Source organism: Dromiciops gliroides, chromosome 5 (genome assembly GCF_019393635.1).
Source record: "Dromiciops gliroides isolate mDroGli1 chromosome 5, mDroGli1.pri, whole genome shotgun sequence".
NCBI lineage: Eukaryota > Metazoa > Chordata > Mammalia > Microbiotheria > Microbiotheriidae > Dromiciops > Dromiciops gliroides.
In genome coordinates this window covers 82,763,136-82,784,904 of record NC_057865.1, presented here as the reverse complement: position 1 = coordinate 82,784,904, position 21,769 = coordinate 82,763,136, and the positions used below count along the sequence as shown (strand labels likewise).

At 36.0% G+C, this 21,769-nt stretch overlaps 1 protein-coding gene across 1 annotated transcript in view; it reads right to left on the bottom strand.

Moving 5' to 3' along the window:
• Positions 1-21,769, bottom strand: part of ESYT2 (extended synaptotagmin 2) — a 120,378-nt gene that overhangs the window by 56,036 nt on the left and 42,573 nt on the right. Inside the window, 5 exon segments of the mRNA XM_043966205.1 lie at positions 2,248-2,337; positions 2,606-2,678; positions 3,558-3,634; positions 6,239-6,373; positions 8,176-8,217. Coding sequence (XP_043822140.1) covers positions 2,248-2,337; positions 2,606-2,678; positions 3,558-3,634; positions 6,239-6,373; positions 8,176-8,217 — 417 coding nt within the window.

The following is a 21,769-nucleotide window of genomic DNA, read 5'->3' as shown; positions in this document are numbered from 1 at the left end:
TTTTTAGTAAATAATCAGAGAGTAGAGCACTAAATTTTGCTGATCTTATAAACTAGAAAAAACAATTAAGTTGTATTAAATTTCGTGTACCAAAAATAATAAAGCATGAACTTAGAGTACTGGGTGACTTACTGAACTTTAGTTTAACCTAGGAGCTATTTAGAGTATGCACAATGGTTTGTACTCAGGAAGCACTTAATAGTTTTGAAACTAATTATGGACCTCCTTTTAAAAAAAAGCACTGTGTAGGTCAAGTTTAGACATAAAAACAAAAGCCATCTATCAGCCCTTTAAATATCCCTGCATCTAACAGAATCAAAATTGAGTCTCAAAATAGAATGATTACATTATCAATACTTTGGCATATTTTTTAAAAATAACAGAATTTCTTAGTGGGAAAAATAGAGGCAATAGTGTAAATTCTTTGCTTCTGTTTAGAAATATAGCACTACTATTAAAAAACGAGGTCTCAGTTAACCAGGGCTTCTTAATCTGGAGTCTGAACTTTAAAAATATATATTTTGATAAATAATTTTCAATAGAACTGATTTCCTTGGTAATTCTATGTATTTTGTTTTATATATTTGAAAACATTATTTCAATAATTATTTCAGCTTTACCACATTGCCTAAGGGATCCATTTACACATATAAAAAAATTAAGAAGCCCTAGATTAGATAAACACACAACACAACAATGTGACTGTAACACCATATAGCGAATCATTTGAATGGATAAATGAATAACTGTATGTGAAGTATTAATGTATTGATTTGACTATAGACTGCATCTCTAAAACAAGATCATTTCTATTTAAGATAAACCTGGTTTGTTTTTTTATCTGTGTAAGTTTTTGCCACACAAAAAGTATGACATCATTACAAGCTAAAAAACAAAGAAACAAACCAAGGAAAGTATGGAAATTTGGAATTGCTAAAAACTATGGTAAGTTCAACTTTTCCTGGTTGAGGAGCCCACAAGATGAATCACCTTCCCTTGCTCTCCTCCTGCCTTCTCTCATTCCACACCTACAGGCAACCCCTGGATCAGTTCAAAGCTTGGAAACCTGGTACTCCTCTACAGGGCTGTTTTTCCACTCTGACATACTATGTGCCATGAAGCCAAGTGTGCAGGTTCTAGGAAATGGTGCAGGATCATCTCTACCAACAGTGGAAAGCTGAGCCCAAGCAGGAGGAGGCAAGTACAAAATCTCAGCACAGGTAAAGCTTCCACTACATATTCATATTCACAGGACAGCTGAACAGTCTCACTGATACGTGGTGAAAAGGAACAATTGATGAACATGTGATATCTTCATCTCTAAGAGACTCACAGCAGGCAGCTTACGCATGTAAATAATATGGCAGCCTGGCACAGAAAGAGGGTTAGATTTGCAATCAGAAGAACTGGGTTCAAAATGCAGCTCTATTTACTGTGCTTGACTACTACTTGCGACCTTAGGGAAGAACCTTAACTTCTCTGGGTCCCGGTTCTCAACTGTTCAATGAGACGGTTACATGAAGTAGGTGACGAGGTCTCTTGTAACTCTAAATCTATCTTTATAAATCCTTCCATATCATGTCATGCCAGTAGCTGGGGTGATGGGCAGAGACTCATTCATCATGGATGGGGTCCTGTGAGGAAGCTATTGCTATAGCCTGACAAACCAGTTGGGTTTAAGCTTTATCTGCAGCACTAAAAGTAAAATTATAGGCTGCTCAACTTTTATATAAGCCACATTTAAGACAAAATGGCAGGTTATATTCAGATGAATACAATAAATATGTACAAATTACATCTAATATGCAAAATCTGACCCTCTAAGCAAAATGATTTTTCATTAAAATAATATTAATATGTAGGAATTATGGATGCTATTTAAACTATTTTACCATAACTTTACAAGAGTGTAAAAATGTTCTCTTTAGAAGAGATTCTTTAAAGAGAGACATAGAAGTAATTCAAGAATACATTTTTAGGTGGAAAGGAAGGTAAATACAGAATATTTTTTCTCTTCATCTGTTCTTCTGTACTTTGTCAGTGAAGACATTAAAAAATAATGATGTGGGGGGCAGCTAGGTGGCACAGTGAATGGAGCACCGGCCCTGGAGTCAGGAGTACCTGAGTTCAAATCCAGCCTCAGACGCTTTAACACTTACTAGCTGTGTGACCCTGGGCAAGTCACTTAACCCCAATTGCCTCACTAAATGAAAAACAAAAACAAAAACAAAAATTATGTGGACTTACAGGTTTTCTGAGGAAGAAAATGGACAGAGCTCCAACTAATGGCATATCCCCAATCAATGGTTCTAAGATAACTCTCATTGTACCATGAATCTAAAATAAAGAAAAAAGTTATTATATACCTTTATATAAGCCTAAAAGACAAAAAGGCATCATCATTTAAAAATTACAGTTTAAATGATTAACACTACTCATTTCAGGTTTCTCCAAAAATGACACAAAGTAGATTGTGCTATAGTCTGCAATTTGTAAACAAAAAAGCCTTTCAAAGAAAGTATGACATCATGGGGGGGGGGGGGGGAAATGTTCTATCTCTGATATACTATATAGTGAGCATTAAAATTTTTCAAAAAGAACTTGCCTGTATACTTTTCACTCCAGCTCTACAGAAATATCTCTTGATCTCCAAATCAATCTCACAATTTCCCACAAAACTGAAAGGGGAAAATAAATTATTGAAAATAAGAGCAATTAACAATAATCTACTGTAACCAGACAAATTATTGTGTTTTCTTAGGTCTAGGGCTCAAATGAAATTAAACCAGGCCAAAAAGAAATCAGATCACAAGCAAAACATTTAATTAAAAGAAAATAAATAGATGCAATTGCTTTATGGATAGTCATCTTGGAAACCGAGTAACACTGTTGGACAATGAATTAGACCAAGATCTGAATAGGAAAAAAAGAGCAAGGTGGATTACATCTGAGTAACTATGTAGTGCTTGTAATGATCCCAAGTGGCTCTGTAGCACAAAACCACATCTTCTGAATCCAAATATTCTACCAATAATTCGACATAGCTGAAAATCTTGTAACCATGTATAAGCAAAATCAGCATTACAGATAACCCAAAAGGGAATAGAGAGATGTATGGTATGTATAAGTAGGCTGTAGTATATTTCAAATGATGACATAGTTTGAAAAAGTTGTGTGAAGAAGACTGCTAAGGAAAAGTATGGTGTCAGTCTGTGTCAGCAAGATAAGAGACAGCCCACATGTTGCAGTGGTAGCCACCAAATATCTTTAAAAAAAAAAAAAAAGGCTGGAGGAAGGACATTGATCTTTCTGGGAAGAGTGATATGAGACCATACTCGGAAGGGGGGCGGGGGGGGGGGGGGGAGAGAGGAGGTGGCGCGGTCATGAAGCACAGCTGGATTCTGATCTCCACCCATGGAAGAAAAACCCACACCCCCACAAGGCCAGGAAAGAAGTGAAGTTCAAGTGCTGACACTATATTGGTTAGTGGGTGAGCATCTTCCCTTTTTCTGGTTGGGCTAACTCCTAAGCTAGTGACAAGACAGAACAATAATTACCTGATCTGAAGGTCCAAAATAATCTGTCGTTTGTCCACATTTTCAGTGTACACTTTAACACCATTAATCCTCAGGGGCTAAAACAAATAAGATTTCAGAATTTCTCAGAGACCAAGCCCTTGTACTTTATTATATTTTTAGCTTTTCCTCTCTGTACCAGATCTTTCACAGATGTTCTTATTTAAGTAAGTTAGAGTTTAAAAAATAGATACCAGAGGGAGAAGAAAGTTTTTATAAACATACAATTCTGTAATTTTCCTTTTATAGATGAACACTACTATGACAAAAGATAATTTCATTTAATGTTCTATGTTTAAATGATTATTAGCATTCTGTGAGTAGGAGGTCACATAATCTCAGTTCTTATAAAAGTTAGGATTCAGTCTGGATCTACAGACTCAAAGAAAATGACTGTGGCACCAACATCTGTTTTAATATCATCAAAATTAGTACGTGTTCATTACTTAAAATGAAATCCAGAAGACAACTGTGAGCATCTTAAGATTTATCTGCTCCCACCCAAATGCTTCCCTGGCCTTCCATGACTTGACAATATTTTTAAATTTCAAGGAAATGTGACTTCATCAGTGTGGATACGCCCTCTACCAGAGAGACTGATTACAATCCCTTCACACCTTACCTGGTGGAACAAAAAATAATCATCTGATTTTCAACCTTTTGGTAACAAGCCTCTGTAAATTCTGCTATGATGGGTTTCAGACCATAGACACAAACTCACACAACATCCATGATGGGCTCATACTCGAAGTCTCTTCCTGGTAAGAGCTCATAGACCAAGAGCATGGTCTTCAAGAATCCAGAGTCACTTCCACAATGGAATCAGATTTAAACTCTAGCGAAAAGTAGTAAACTACTCAGAAAATAGTACGGTATCAGGGGGGCAGCAAAGTGGTGCAGTGGTTCAGAATTCTTGGTCTGAAGTCAGAGAGACTCTAACCTCTGACACTAGCTGTATCACCCTAGGCAAGTCACTTGACCTCTACCTCAATTTCCCCATCTGTAAAATGGGAGAAATAATTAGCACCTACTTTTCAGGGTTGTTGTGAGAATCAAATAAGATGATATTAGTAAAAAGTGCTTATTATAGTGCCTGGCACATACTAAGTGCTAAACAAATGTTAGTTGCTGCTGCTGTTGCTGCTGCTACTACTACTACTATCATTATATTTTCCTTCCAACTATTTCCCATAATTTTCACTTTTAGGATCTCTTTTAAAAGGTTATTTGTGGGAAAACTTAACTTACTAACCATTTTTTCTTTCTTTCTTTCTTTCTTTTTTTTTTGTGGAGCAATGAGGGTTAAGTGACTTACCCAGGGTTACACAGCTAGTAAGTGTCAAGTGTCTGAGGCCGGTGGCTCTATCCACTTTGCCACCTAGCTGCCCCTCCCCCCCCCTTTTTTCTTAACATCTATTTCTGGGCCTCTGTGGCAGAGTGAAAGAAAAGAACAGACCTTGCAGTCAGGATAATGTCCTCTGGAAAATACTGGTCATATGAGCCTTGTCTTCAACCTCCCTGGACTAGAATTTTCTCATATACAAAATGAAGTATGTCTCTAAAGCTTCTTCCTAGCTCTAAGAATCTATGAACCTCATTCTATGAGGTTCTATAAGATCAAAAGTAAAATGCTAACATATACTTTGTTAATTCTCATTTTGTTAAATGCTTATCAAATTATTTCTATTAAAACATTGAGAATTGTAGATATGTTACACAACATATATAAGCACACACAGAAGCTAGAAATGCTAAAATTTTGCACAAAAATATCATCTAATTAGATCTGGATATTCCCTAGAAGCAATAGTTAAAATATAGTTCTCTGTGTCAGCATGATATACAGTTGGAGTAAGTGGCTTTGAGGACATACTATATAATAGTTCCTTCACCCTACTTATTGTTGTTGCTTGAAACTCTATGATAAGAGACAGCCATCCCTTAGGATAAGCTAATAAGTGTTTTGTTAAAAGGTAAATATCACCAAAGAAATACTGCATAAAGCTAGGTATCAGTTGTTTAACTTAAATGTGAATTCATTTTAAATCAGCATTCCAGTGTTTCTAACTAGACATATTCCAGTTTATCCAAAAGCTATTTTTAAAAAATGAATTACAGCAAAAGTAAGCCTAGAAGAGCGGGGAGTGATGTGGAGAAGAGAAGGTTATAGGAGACTGAGAGATTTTTTGACACAAGGAGTACTACTAGAAGATACAGCTAAGTAAAATGCTAAAATGTTAGACCCTGGGTAGCATGAGAGTAAAAGCAGGGGAAGGGGAAAGCACTTTAACATGAGAGAGGAATAACAAAGAAATTTTCATCTTTCAATTGAAGACAAACTTCCCTTACTTCACAATTTTCCTAGGGGATTGCTCTAATGAATAAATAACAGTAAAAATGGGAGAGGCAGAATGATAAAGTATAAAGAGTAAGGCACATCAGAGTCAGCAAACATCAGTTCTTTCATCTGCAAAAATGGGAATAACATCTATAGCACTTAACCCAGAGAGTAGTTGCGATGATCAAACAAGAAATCATTTGTAAACCTTAAAAGTGTTCTAGATAATTAAGCTCCTTTCTGCTAAGTAGATCAATAGCAATTTTACTGTTATCTTTCTCTATGTGCCTACCAAGGACAAAAGAAGAATTTAGAAGAAACTTACCTGATGACCCATATCAATCTTTGTGAAACTGAAGGTACTAAGGTGAGCATTTGCTCCTCGAACAGCTGGTTCTATTGTTTCTCTAAACAATTTCTCTATAAACTGGCAAATAAAAGGCCACATGTGCTTTACAGTCTAGGAAGGAAAAATAATCATGTTAGGGGAAAAAAGTTACAAAAACACAACCTGTTTAAGTCATTCAGAATAGTGTATCTTTAACCAGATTTATTTTTAGATATTGCCTGTATGTTTTATATGCAGAGAGTCTGCTGTACTTCAGATGGGGCAGGAGAGAAGAATTAAAGGATTCTGTTTACTACTCAGTATAACTATGATAAACTAGAATCTTTTAGGCTGTTAGTGTGCTAGGTAATCGTGTTTTCTTGGTTCTTTCATATTCATTACAGATATTTAGTATCTGAATTAAATTTAACTCAGCATTAGTCAGATAACTATTTTGCTAAAGTTTTTCATTTTAATCTACTTTTCTTCCTTATAAAGCAAACATAACTAGTTTTATGACTACGGAACATCTACTATGCCTTAAGGTAATAATTTAATATTAATTTTCAAAATAAGTTATTAGAGATATAGAAGGTTTAGAACATATAGATGAATATTTACTAAAAGGCATACCCTGAGACAAGCTTTTGTTTTTAGTTTTGACTATGCCTTCATATAAACCAAAAAGGAAAAAAAGTTCAAGGGATTCCTCTACATTAGTATGGCCATTACTGTGAAGAATCAGTCATATAAAGGTACAATATATTTGCTGTGAACTGGCCCAGCCATTCTAAAAAGCAACTTGGAACAATGCACAAAGATTTTTAAAATGTGCATGCCTTTTGACCCAGCAACACCACATACCAGAGTTATAACTCAAAAAACAAAGAAAGAAATGGACCCACATATGTATAATACACTTTTTTGTAGTGTCAAAGAACTGAAAACTACAGGTATACACATCAACAAGGGAATGGCTAAACAAGTTATGGTATATGAGTGTAATGGAATACTACTCTACTATAAAAAAATAACAAAGGGAAAAGTTTCAAAGAAATCTGAGATCTATATGAATTTATGCACAATGAAGTGAACAGAACTAGGAGAACAAATAAACAGTGTAAAAACAGTAACTTTGAAACCTCAAAGAACTATGATCAATTCAATGACCATCACAATTCTAGATAATCAATGATGTTGCATGTGACCCACTTCCTGAGAGAAAGGATATGGACTCAAATTGTAGTATGAATCATACATTTCCAGACATGCCCTGCATGGTAACTTAGTAATATTTTTTTCGTTTTTCTTTTTTTTTCAATGAAGGAAGGTAGGATGGAAATGGAGAAAATAAGGATAGGGTTGACCCCAAAAAAAAAGAAAGAAAAGAGGGTCACTGAAGTAAACAATAAATATGCCAGAAAAAAAATCATAGATGAGTAAGATAGCTTTAAAAGTGATATTATGAATTTATACTTAAAAGAAGAAATCTACACATAACAAGTATCTAAAATTCTGTTTATAACCATCTTTTTCTGTTCTATGGCATATATGTGTGTATATGTATATATGTGTGCATGTATGTATCTATGAATATTTATACACATATATGAAAATTCTTGTTTCAATTAGTATAGTTAATATTAGAATAATTTCTTTTAAAACCAAAACAATAATGTAAGCAGGAAGTCACAGAAACATAAAGTAAGTCCGCAACATTCCCTTAAACTTTTCTTTAGTCACAAATAAAGGATACTTCTTTTCAAGAAATATCAAGTAACCCAACATGATTGAGTTCTAATTACTATAACAAAGAAAAAAACAACCGATTCTGCTATACAATTTCAGATGCTGAAAACTTTACAATCCCAAACAGGAAAGCATAGCCTTTCATTTTCTAATTCTGATGGAAGACAGGAAGACTTGAGTCTTACCTTATTTAGCCATTCTGCTCTTTCAGTGTCAGGAAAATGGACCTAAGACAAAAAATATATAGATACACAAGATTAATTTGAACATTAATAGAACAAAAAACTCAGTTTGCTATTTAACATGTCTATAAATATTTGCCTTAATTATATAATATTGTTTTAGAAGACCTATTATTTCTACATACACTATAGCTACAAAACTACATTTATATTATTCTATTAACAATGATAGGAAAATAATTTAAGAAGTGAAACAAAGATATAATAATTTGGGGCTTTAATTTAATAATGCTTTGAGGGGGAAAAAACCACAAAAATTCTAAGTGCCAAAGAACCAACCCTTCTCCTGTATTTCAAGTATCTATAGACCTCCTCACTTGCACGTTCTGCTTACACCTGAAACTTTATGCAGAATATAAAAGTTGGACTCATAATCTTCCATCTAACCAGGCATCTCTTTGACATTTCCTCCTCAGTCACAACAAAAGCCAAGAGGCAAATCTTTTCATTCCTAATGGGAAATCACAAGAGGGATATAAAATGCACTTTCCCCAGCCTCATAAGTAAGACGCAGCCCAAACTTACCTAACATGGATGAGTGATACAGCTGGGGAAGATCACAAAGAAAAATTGTGCAAAATCCCATCTCCTTAGTAACAAAATTGTCCCAGAGAAACTCTATGCCAATGAATTTTCAAGACCATGCTGAGGGGAACTTTAAAAGCTTTTTTAAAAAAATATAAAGAAATATGATAGGCTACAAAGCATTACCAATTATGACTAAAGTGATGTAAAATACTACTGACAGTAGATAGGACAGCAAAGAGGGAGGGAGGGTAAGCTGAGATAGAATGACAATCCACAGCCCAGGGGATAAACTAGTATCACCAAAACTTTAAAAGAACAAAAAAGAAAAAAAAAGCTTGTGGTACCTAAGAGAGATCCTCTGCAGAGGAACTACATATAAGCATCACAAATGATGAAAAGTACAATCTGTAATAATGATGATTAACTAAACTGTCAAATAATGGATCCACCAAAGTACTCAGAAAGACAAGAATTCTGATGATACTTAATACATATTCCTTTTTGATCCCTACTACTCTCTTAAGACACAGGGAACATTATAGAAAGTCTGGGTTCCTGAGAAGAAACCTAAAGTTAATAAATAACATAATTTCTGAACCACTAGTTAAAATAAAGACCTTTCTTCACCAGAAAGAATAATCTTGGGGCAGCTAGCTGGCGCAGTGGATAGAGCACTGGCCCTGAATTCAGGAGGACCTGAGTTCAAATCCAGCTCCAGGCATGACACTTACTAGCTGTGTGACCCTGGCAAGTCACTTAAGCCCAATTGCCTCACCAAAAAAAAAAAATTTATTTATTTGTTTGTTTGTTTATGTATTTGTTTATTTTTCTGTTACATGTAAAGATAATTCTCAACTTTTTTTTATACAAGCTTTCCAATTTCAGATTTTTCTCCTTCCCCTCCCTCCCTCCCCCCTCCCCTAGACAGCAGGCAATCTGATATAGGTTATATATATACACATAATAACATTAATCCTATTTCTGCATCAGTCATGTTATAAGAGAAAAATCAGAGCAATGATGAAAAACCTCAAAATAGAAAAAACAACAGCACCAAAAACAAAAGAAATAGTATGATTCATTCAGCATCTATACTCCACAGTTCCAAAAAAGAATAATCTTAAGGGTATTATTGAAATGTGTTTTTTAAAGATGTTAAATTCTGAATGGTTGGGGGTTAACTGTTGGTGATTGAAGGCAACCTGGAATTAGTGATGGCTAAGAAATTATAGGGAAAAAAGAACTTATTTATTTGACCCAGCAAAAAAAGAACAGTCCAAAGATAAGCAAAAGGCAATGTGACAAAATGGGAAGAAAAAAACCCACATTGGATGAGTGTGGATTCAGAAGATCTGAGTCTTAATTCTGCCCCTGTAAAATGCTGAGCCAACTACTTCACCTACTTGATCTACAAAATGATAAAAGCATTTGTACTATCTAACTCACATGGTGATTATGAATATCAAATAAAATAATTTAAAGTTCTTAACCAGTAAGATGCTGTGAGGGCAGCTAGGTGGAGCAGTGAATAAAGCACCGACCCTGAATTCAGGGGGACCTGAGTTCAAATTAGTACTGAGACACTTGACACTTACTAGCTGTGTGACCCTGGGCAAGTCACTTAACCCTCGTTGCCCTGCCCCTCCCCCAAAAAGTACGGTGCTATAAAAACACAAGAAACTAATTATTAAGAAAGAAGAGTCCTTGGAGAAATTTATCCAAATAAACAGGGCCTTAGGGACTTGCCTAAAAGAGGTGGAGACTAACCCACTAGATCATTTTTCCAGTAATTGTGGAAAGGGCAAATTCAATCTGAAATTAAGGCCTAAGTTTCCACAAAGCCCCAACTTTACTTAGAAATTATTAGTCTCAAGGAGAAACAGGTTGAAAATTAAACAAGACTAAATTATAAAAATCTCCACCTTTAATAACCTCATCCCCACACACACCCTTATCCCTCTCCTATACAAATTTTATAGTCTGACATTTCATCACAGTGTAATAATTTAGCTTTATTCTGAATGGCTGATGACCAGTATATATTTCACCAAGGCTGTTTTCTTATTAACCACCAGACCTTACAATCTGTCCTGTGGCTGCACTTTCCAGATCAGAGTTCACATACCCTAAAGGATTTAACTCACTTATCTTTCTTTGGAACTCCCTTCAAGAGGCCTGCAATGCTCTGACTGGTGAGTATCTAACACAGCCAGTATATATTCACTCTTGACATTGGCAGTCTTATTGCTTTCTGCCCTATTTTTCTTTCTTCCTGTATCTCTTTCCAATAATAGTAACAATAACAAAAACAACTAGTATTTATACAGTGCTTTAGGGTTTATAAATCTCATTTTATCCTCACTATGACCTTGGGATGTGCATACTATTATTATTTCCATTTACAGATGAAGACACTGGCAGACAAAGGTTAAGTTACTTGCTCTGGGTTACACAGCTGGTATCTAATCAATCTAATATTTCCATAGGTGTTAGAAAGGGTTTGTCAGCTAACTCCCCTTACCATTGCAGTAGCTCCTCTATATGAGTTGTCTTTCAATATAAGCATAAAACTCCTTGAGGGCAGAGACTATTTGAGTTCTGTATTTATATCTTCAATGCTCAACACAGTGCATGGAAATACTTCTTCATTCATTTCTTCCCATTTTAAGTTGTCATACAGGGTAATAGTTAGAAGTTGGGCTTTGGTCCCAAAGTTGCGACACTGAGGACAAAAACTTTATTTTCCTTAGAGAGTAATTAACTGACCAAAACAAAACAAACTCCAAAAAACCCCCACACATGCTGAACCCAGAATGATTTCACCATTAACATCTTCCTTCCATTCTCAATTTAAAATGGACCACTGTAATCTAGGGATCTCATATCATCATATGTATATATTATAGTATATCTCACTAGTCAACTTCTACTTACTCTTAGTATGTACTCAATATTTGCTGAATTGAAGTGAACTCAGGATGAACCAGAGTAACATTATGCGCAGGAGTCTATTGTAAATCTTTTCATTTTATTCCACTTTTCTACCTTATAAAGCACACATAACTTGTTAATGAACCACTAATGCTTCTGAGCAATCATTGGGTAATCAAAATTCCTTTTTCCCACTATAAAATCTCACCTCTGGTATTTCTTCTGGTAATCCCAACCATTCAAACTATTTCAAGCATAAATGGGAGATAGCCACCCTTCTCCAAACCTTCCTCAAAATGCTCACATGACTTCCTGCTCAAGAAACTATAGAGACTCCCTAATGTATATTTTATCATATCCCAACTCTTCAACTTGGTTTTCATTTGAGACTACTAACCTTCACTACCAACCTATCTCATCAACCTCATTTTTTAAAATCACTCTTCCTTTTAGACTCTTATCCAGCCAAATTAATCTGCTTATCCCTTTACATGAAATTTATTCATTTAGGCTTCTCTATACAGAAGTTGGAAAGGACCTCAACCATCTAATCCTAACTGTTCACACTTAAGAATCCCTTTTACAATATCTTCAACAAGTGGTCATCCAGTCTACACTTGAGTGTGGCCTCCCCCTTCTCACATCTATGTCTAACATTCAAAATTTCTTCCAGGAAGCCAGCTCCCCCCAAATCTGACTATTCCTTAAAAATTCCCCTCAGCATTTCTGCTCTAAGTTTATACTTTGTTTATACCTTTTGCCAAGGTGACTAGTGTGTTACTTGTTTTGTGTCCAAACAGATTACAAATCAAACCCAGTGATGATATCTGTGTTTATCCTTCCAAGAGCACATAATAAAACATTGTATATGTACTCAATGATAAGTATTTTTTGCTGGGCATAACACATTTTATTGTCCTAATTCTTCAACTTGTTCATGGTTTACCTTTTTATAGGCAACTAGGTGACATGCCATATTAAACAGAAAAACCTGAGTTCAAGCAGCCTCAGACACTGAGTAGCCATGTAAGCTTGGGCAAGTCACTTAACTTCTGTTTGCCTCACTTTCCTCCTCTCTCAAATGGAGATATTACCTATCCCTCCGAGTTGTTATAAGAATGAGATTATATGTAATGTGATATAAAAATATTAGCTATTTTTACTATTATCATAGGAAGATCATCTAAATGTGCAGCTTTAAGCACTGATAGAATGATAGCTAGAATCTGCACTGCTTTTGTATAAAACATCATGTGAGGTGTACCATATCCAATAGAGTCTTGAAACAACCACAAGATGATCTATTATTACATTGGCACTTTATAGGGCACCTATAACTTTCGGGGCTCATTTGACTTGGAGTGGAAAAAACATAGAAACAACAAGAGAACCCTCCAGGACTACTACAGTTTACAGTTTTGAAGGTATAAAACTAAACTGCTAATGAGAATACACTCAAGAATCAGCAAAAGAGAGATGATTACCAAAGCTCCTACAGAGCAAGGGCCTTGTTATTTTTTATCTTTACATCCATGGTAGTACATCATCTTGCACCCAAATGATGGTCCATGTTTAATTTTTTAAGAGAGAAAAGGATTCAAAGGAGATGAGCAATTTAAATAAGAAAAAAAAATAAGATGAAATTCCCCAAAGCATATTTCTCATTGGAAATTTAAACCACCTTTAAGATGTCCTTGTTTTGGGCAGCTAGGTGGCGCAGTGGATAAAGCACTGTCCCTGGATTCAGGAGGACCTGAGTTTAAATCCGGCCTCAGACACTTAACACTAGCTTGTGTGGCCTTGGGCAAGTCACTTAACCCACCACTGCTCTGCGAAAAAAAAGAAAGAAAGAGAGAGAGAGAGAGAGAGAGAGAGGAGAGAGAGAGAGAAAGATGTCCTTATTTTAACACCTAAAAGGAACCATGACTTCACTATAGTAGGTTTTCCCTAAATCACCAAAAACTTTCCACCCATCTTAGGAGATAGGTTCATTAAGTAGGTCCAAAAAACTGTATCACAACTTTCTAGTGATAAGCCTCTACAAATTTACCCAGTCCAACTGAACAAATCATTCAAGTTCCCTGAGCCTCACTTTCCTCAACAGTAAAATTAGGATAAATACACCTATAAGTAGAGGGTTATGAGGAAAAAAATGAATCTGCAAGTGCTTTGTAAACCTTTAAATGATGTATAAACATCAGTCACTATGATTACTTTCCTCCTTAGTCCATTACTATGCCTGTATTCTGAGACTTGTCAGCTCCCTAGCACCTGAGCATGAACTACACTGGCATAGCCAAACAGCATCATGAAGTAGAAAAAGAAGGAAACCAATGCAGCCACAATTAGAAAAATTAAAAAAAAAAAAAGGAAACTAGGAGAAAAAAATTTATTCCGTTTTTCTAATAAATGGATGATTTTGATTGCATGTTTCTCAAATACTGAGAGAATGAGGCCAAATTTACAAAAATAAGAGCCATTCCCCAATTGATAAGTGGTCAAAAGATATGAACACACAATTTTCAAAGGAGGAAATGAGCTGCCAATAGTCATATGAAAAAATATTATTCTAAATCACTATTGATTAGAGAAATGCAAATTAAAATAGTTGTAAGGTACCAACCATCACCAGCCATCAGATTAGCTAATATGACAGAAAAGGAAAATGGCAAATGCTGGAAGGGATGCAAGAAAAATAGGGGCACTAATGCACTGTGGCAGAGCTATGATTGTTAGAACTATTCTGGAGAATACTTTGGAATTACACCCAAAGGGCTATAAAACTGTGTATATCCTTTGACCCAGCAATACTACTACAAGGTCCACACCCCAAAGAGATCCAAAAAAAAAAAAAAAGGAAAGGGACCCATAAATACAAAAAAAATATTTATAACAGCTGTTTTGTGGAAACAAAGAATTAGAAAGGAGGGGACACCAATCAATTGGGAAATGGCTAAAGAAACTATGGCATATGAATGTAATAGAAGCTGTGTTGTAAGAAATGAAGGAAATGGTTTCAGAAAAACCTGGAAAGACTTGTAACAACTAATACAAGGGGCAGCTAGGTGGCGCAGTAGATAGAGCACTGGCCCTGGAGTCAGGAGTACCTGAGTTCAAATCCAGCCTCAGACACCTTAACACTTACTAGCTGTGTGACCCTGGGCAAGTCACTTAACCCCAATTGCCTCACTAAAAAATAAAAAAAAAATTTTTAATTAAAAAAAACAACTAATACAAAGTGAAATCAGAATAATTTACACAATAAAAGATAATCAGTTCTGAAAGATTAGTAACTGATCAATAAAATAATCTATAAAATGCCAAAGGACCTATGATATAAAAGGCTCTCCACCTCCAGCTAAAGAACTAAAAGACTCAAGAGTGCAGACTAAAGTATATTTTTTCCCTTTTAAAATTTTTCTTGCCCTTTTTTAGAACATGGATAATGTGAAAATGTTTTGCATCTCTCTCTCTCTCTCTCTCACACACACACACACACACACACACACACGTTTTAAAAGAGCGGCAATTTTCTAAATACCATTTAGAGTATCTCCTCTTCAATTCTGGGCCCAGAGCCAGTGCCTGTCACAGACAGATATGGTGAAACACTACAACATGCAATTTGATGGGCAATAAGAATTCTTCACCCATTTTGGCTTTATCTCTATGTAAGGTTAGGCAGATTACTTGGTATGCTCTGGATGAGATCAAGAAAACCGTGTAATGTTTCTGGGACTTGAAAGAAACATGGTATTATAGCGTTTGTCTCTATAAAAGGCATATTTAACAACAAGGAAAAAAATCTTTGAGGAACTCTATTTTATACCTTTGTTTGACAATGATACTGGAGAATCACTAAAGCAACATTATTTCTGTAGCATCATCTATCAAAAAATCTTGTATAATCTTAATATAGAGAGAGGAAATACCATGCTGGAGGTGGAGACTCTAAAGCTGCATTTTATTCTACTAGGTCAAATGCTTACTTATAATCAGCAAAAAACACACGCAGGATTTAGTATTACCTACACTTGTAAGTATGACTATAAAGAAAATACTATAGAATATAATTTGTAAGGTCTGTTTTCTCATTTCTTATATTTTTATAACAGAAACTTAATGCTTATATAGATGCTAAATATCCTTTTAGGATAAGAAATTAGGCATATAGGAGAGCTAATGTCTTTATAGTTGCCTTTTTTATTAAAAATAGATGTTTCCATTCTTTTGGAAACTCTCCTTTTTTCCTTTTTCTAAGCAACATCAGTCTTGGCAAGACAGTTGATCATTAGATCAACATGAGAAGTCTCCTAACTGTTCTTGCTTCCAGTGTCCTCTCTCTCTCTCTAACTACCCTATACAGATATGCCAAACTAATATGAATGTAGTAGTCTGACTACAAGACCCTCAAGAAGCTCATGAAGCTTCAATGGTTCACCACTGTCTTTATTATTAAATACAAATATGAACGTAATGGAATACTACTATGCTGTAAGAAATGATGAGCAGGCAGATTTCAGAGAAACCTGAAAAGACTTACATGAACTGATGCTGAGTGAGATGAACAGAACCAGGAGAACATTGTACACAGTATCAACAACATTGTATGTTGATTAACTGTGATGGACTTGACTCTTATCAGCAGTACAATGGTCCAAGATAGTTCCAAAGGACTCATGATGGAAAATTCTCTCCAAATCCAGAAAAAAAAAGAACTGTGGCATCTAGATGCAGATTGAACCATACTATTTCTATTTTTTGTGTGTGTTTTTTGTTTGTTTTTCCTTTTTGCTCTAATTCTTCTTTCACAGCATGACTAATGCAGAAATATGTTTAATGTGACTGTACATATATAACCATAACTGATTGCTTGCTGTCTTAGGGAGGGAGGGGAGAGGAGGAGAAAAATTTGAAACTAGAAATCTTATAAAAACAAATGTTGAAAACTATCACTACATATAACTAGAAAATAATAAAATAATTTTATGATTAAAAAAAAAAGAAATCCCAGCATGTAGTATATAGTAAGTGCTTACTGATTGACTGGTTTCTAATTTCATAGAACCTACCCAAGGTTGTAGCTTCACAGGTATAGGTCCTGAGAGTCACTCCCACAACACAATAAGGCACTGAAATAGAAGTGGTGTGATGTAAGTATGCCATTTGGTGTGAACCTGAGCTTTCTTTGGTATAGGGCAATACTACTGAGGAAATTCCCTCTATCAATGCTTGACTGGTAAATGATCTGCAACTTACAAATATAAAAAGTAGCCTAAGACACTAAGAGGTTAAGTCATTTATCCAGAGTCACACGGCTAATATTTTTCAAATACAAAATTCCTATCTAAACTATTTTTCTGTGTTGTCTCTTGCTACATCAGATCTGCTCCCCCCAAAAAAAAATCTGATTTCATGGTGAAAAAATCATAAAATAATTCCAGTGCTCAATATGCAAACTAAAACATGGTGATGAGATGAAGTACTAATAAGTGAAGTTTTTTTTCTTAATAAATAGTATGGGAGGACATCTAGGTGGCACAGTAGATAAAACACCAGCCCTGGATTCAGGAGGACCTGAGTTCAAATCTGACCTCAGACACTTGACACTTATTAGCTGTGTGACCCTGGGCAAGTCACTTCAATGCCCTGCCCCCCACCCCCAAAAAAGTATAGGGTCTGTGAAGATGTGAAGAAATTTGTGCATATGAAAACAACATAACAGTATACATATTAATTAGATCTATTTAAAAATATTAAGCAAATTAGAGATCCAAAGAAAGTTTAGAGTGCTACAAATACATAAAATTTAATGTTCAGGGTATATTCTTTTGGGAGGAAGGGGGTAAATTTGCTTAAGTTCACAATTTAAAAGATATTTTTTAACACTCCAATTTTTTCCCCTGAAAATATATATCTCATTCTGTACTTCTACTTCAACACCCCTCTTATAAGAAGTGAGCATAATTAATCATCTTTTGAAGACATAATTAGTTGTGTTCATTATAATTCTTTAGTTTTTCACAGTTATTTTCCTTTGCAATTCAGTAGTCATAAAAAAAATCTTCTGGTTCTTTTCAATTTATTCTGAATCAGTTCATACAAGTCTTCCCAGGATTCTAGGAATTTGTTCCTTTTGTAATTTCTGATGGCACATCCTCTACTACCCTTTCTAAGGAATATATGTGCTGTGAGACAAAGACTCCATGAATGGCTTGATGTTTCACATACTGATGGCACTCAATAAAAGATCTGGTTAACTAAAAGCACTACTGAGAATTGTCATGGTTCAAGATATTTAAGGGGGCAAGGGCTGAGACTATCCTACTAATAGAGGGGTCTACTTATTTCATCCTTCCACTATGCTCCAAAACAAAAACCAAAGCTCAAGAATCAGATTACAATTAAGTACTACTGCTAGCCAGCCAAAAGTGAGTCATTTTGCATGTTTAATAATGGTTTATCTGGCGTTTCAGTACTCTATCATGCACTGAAACAGTTGGCTAGCAACATAACAAAACTTAACAAATATTACAATCACTATGTTACTAAACCCAGTTTCTTATACATATACTAAGAATATTTAAAAGCTGCTTTCCATTTGTGATGGTCAACACTAAAAACTTTCCTTTAAAAGACACAGGACTAGGGGTAGCTAGGTGGCGCAGTGGAGAGAGCACCGACCCTGGAGTCAGGAGTACCTGGGTTCAAATCTGGCCTCAGTCACTTAACACTTACTAGTTGTGTGACCCTGAGCAAGTCACTTAACCCCTATAGCCCTGCAAAAATAAATAAATTAATAAAAGACACAGGACTAAAAAAAAAAAAGACAGGACTGTGGGAAAGATTTAAGGTGTAATGAAGAGATGGTTTTTTATAAAGTCACAGAAGGTCAACTTTAGGTAGAGTTGAGAAAATAAATTACTTCCCTACCCAAAGATGAGCTAAGGCTTCTCAAATACACAGGCAACATAAGTATGACTAAGCCAGATTATAATGTAATTAGGAAATATTTAACAAAATAAAAATACAGTAGAACATTGATAATGTTAATGTGGTTTTCTAAGTCAATATGTAACCCTCAGATATCCTTAAGTACATTAAGCAGCCTGTTTCTATTTGGGTTTGACACCAATGAGCTAAATAAAGGATAGCAAAGTAATCTCCAGTATGTATTTAAAGAAATCAAACAAAATTATGAATATATAGTATAGGTAAACATATACTACAGTTAAAGGAACTGTCACAAATTTAGGCTTTCATATTAATTTTAATTAATAAATGTTTAAAATAACTTAAATAATAAAGTTTATTTTATATTATATTACAATATAATGTGCTATGGGGAGAAAGAAAGCACATGGGTCCTTAGGATTCCTCTGTAAAGAATTACATGCTCGCTCAAGTTCTATTTAGGAATAAAAGAACAGGTTTATTGGGGTTTTAAGAGAAACTGGCCAGGAGGAAGGTTTTAGAGAAAAAAATGCTTTCCTCCCCGACTAGCTTGGGGAGCACCCTTTTATAGGGCTAAGATGGCGTGGGTAAAAATGTCCTTTATTGGGCAATGGGTTGGGGGTCATTTGGTGGGCTGGAGTAGTTTGATGATCCATCATGAGCAATCTGGTGAAGGGGGTTAACTCCATCCTGGTGGGTCAGAGCAGTCTGCTGGTGGGCGGTTCCTGGGTCTTCTAGTGTAGTCAAGCCCAACAGGATTACCTCATCCAGGTGGTGTGGAGGGCTGGAGTGTAGGGTGGTGGTCCTGGAGCTTGCTCAGTTTGATCTGCTTATCTCTTTGGGGTAAGTCTGTCCTTGGTTGAGCTCAAGGAGCGGCCTACTTGATTTCAAGGGAAAACTCCTGGGGTTTTAAGGAAAAAGTTCCTTGACCTCCCCAGATAACTTCTGGGGTAACGGGGGCCCATAACCCTCCCATAACATAATGACTGTTTAAAAAGTAAAGAAAAAGGGGCAGCTAGATGGTGCAGTGGTTAAAGCACCGGCCCTGGATTCAGGAGTACCTGAGTTCAAATCCGACCTCAGACACTTGACACTTACTAGCTGTGTGACCGTGGGCAAGTCACTTAACCCCCATTGCCTTAAAAAAAAAAAAAAGGTAAAGAAAGTACAAAACTTAAATCTTCCAGTATCTTATTCAGGAGAGGGCACTGGGGAAAAAACAATTTTTTTTTCTAACCATAATTGTGCCTTTAAGCTAAGTGTGAGTGGTTTCTAGACCCGTTTTGGGTTACCAAACTAAAGCAACCCAAAGGCTACAAAAGGGTTACAGGGACGGCTAGGGGGCTTAGTGGATAAAGCACCAGCCCTGGATTCAGGAGGACCTGAGTTCAAATCCGACCTCAGACACTTGACTTACTAGCTGTGTGACCCTGGGCAAGTCACTTAACTCCCATTGCCCAGGGGGGAAAAAAAAAGAAAAAGAAAAGGTTTACAACAATATGAACAAAAATGTCATGGTTTTCACAAGTTTTCTACCAATAACCAGCCTTTCTACTAATCCACAAACCCTGAGAGCCTGTCTCCCCTCCTCCTCATCTCAAACTGCTCCCCACTCCTATACCTTCATCTACTCTACCTCCTCCACCACCTACACAACAGTGCTTTTTATAAACTCTCAGCTGGCTACATTGTCCTTAAAGGGTTGTAACTAAGTCATTTCTACACCTCTCATTTAGCACTCTGAGACAAGGTTCCATTATTTGATTACTGGGTTCACCTGGTAATACTTTACCACTCAATTTGGGGCAACTTGGGTAAAGAAAATGGGTAAGAAGCCCAAAACTCAATTTCCAATCAGAAATAGGAAGTTCATAAAGCCAGAGCTAAAAGGAAACACGCCTAGCATGAATGAGCTCCTGTGAGAAATCTTGAGCAACAATTCTTCTCTACTTCTACAGTAAGTAGCAAGGACAGAGTTAGGCCACAGGAGCTACTCAATATGCACGGGCTCTAAGTAGGTCCCCTTAACTATGACTATTAGGAGTCATTGCTAGGTGTCTGATTTAAAGTGACCTTTGTTATCATGTGAATTGCCAATGCAAATGAAGTGATATTGCTGGCCTGAAAATGTGCATGCATACACACATTTATGCATAGCAATAATAATAATGAAAGCCTTTTTCCCTGTGTAAGGATCTTTGTGTAATGAAGTTTATTCCCTCTGCCCTACAGAATCATTCATCTGTAGAATCCCAAGGAGCAAGCTGAATGTACTTCCATCAAAGGGTCTTTGACTGGCTGGGCAATTTAGAAGTAGAACTCCAAAGGAAGATTCATGCTAACAATAATTGCCTACCACCATTATATTTGTGTGGTTTTAACTGCTCCTAGCTTTCTTTTGTGTCATGTCCCCAATTCTAAGCTCATAGGAAATGAACCTGGGCCTAAGGTCCTCCACACACCCCCTTTCTTAACCAACCTCAAAGAGACTAAGAAATATTTCAATTCCATATCCTCATACCCAGCAACTGATTAGAGCACTCAAAGTTCCCAAAGTGCAGAACTGAAGAGATGTGTAATAGAACACACCTTGTCTCCATCAGTCACCATTCTGGGAACCACCCAAAAGGAGGAAATATCCTTAATACAAGTTATAGGTGGGACTTTTCCTGCTTAAAAAAAAAAGGAAAAGTAGGGAAGCCATCTTTGAAACTGCCCTGCCACCACAACAATCCAAGCACAGTACTGGAAGGATGCAGTATTCTTGCCTATTGACAGTTCTGAGGCCTATAGCAGCCATACACCATATCCTCTCTTTTTCTCCTCTATGTGAGAAGCCGAACTATCATATAATCACTCATTTAGAGAGACTTTTGTATTCAAAGGTGGGAAATGAAATGGATAGGAGAAAATTACCAAATATCTCATTTTAAACTTCCTCTAACTTGTGAGAGCCTTCATTCATAGTTCTGTAGTAAACTGTCCTTTATCCACCAGATGAAATACACATTACACTGTCATGTGGCTAACATATGCTATATGCTAGAAGGGAACAGCCATACACATTCCACTTAATGTCTTATTCTAGATCTAATGATGTAGTCATCAGTACATGTGTGTACAC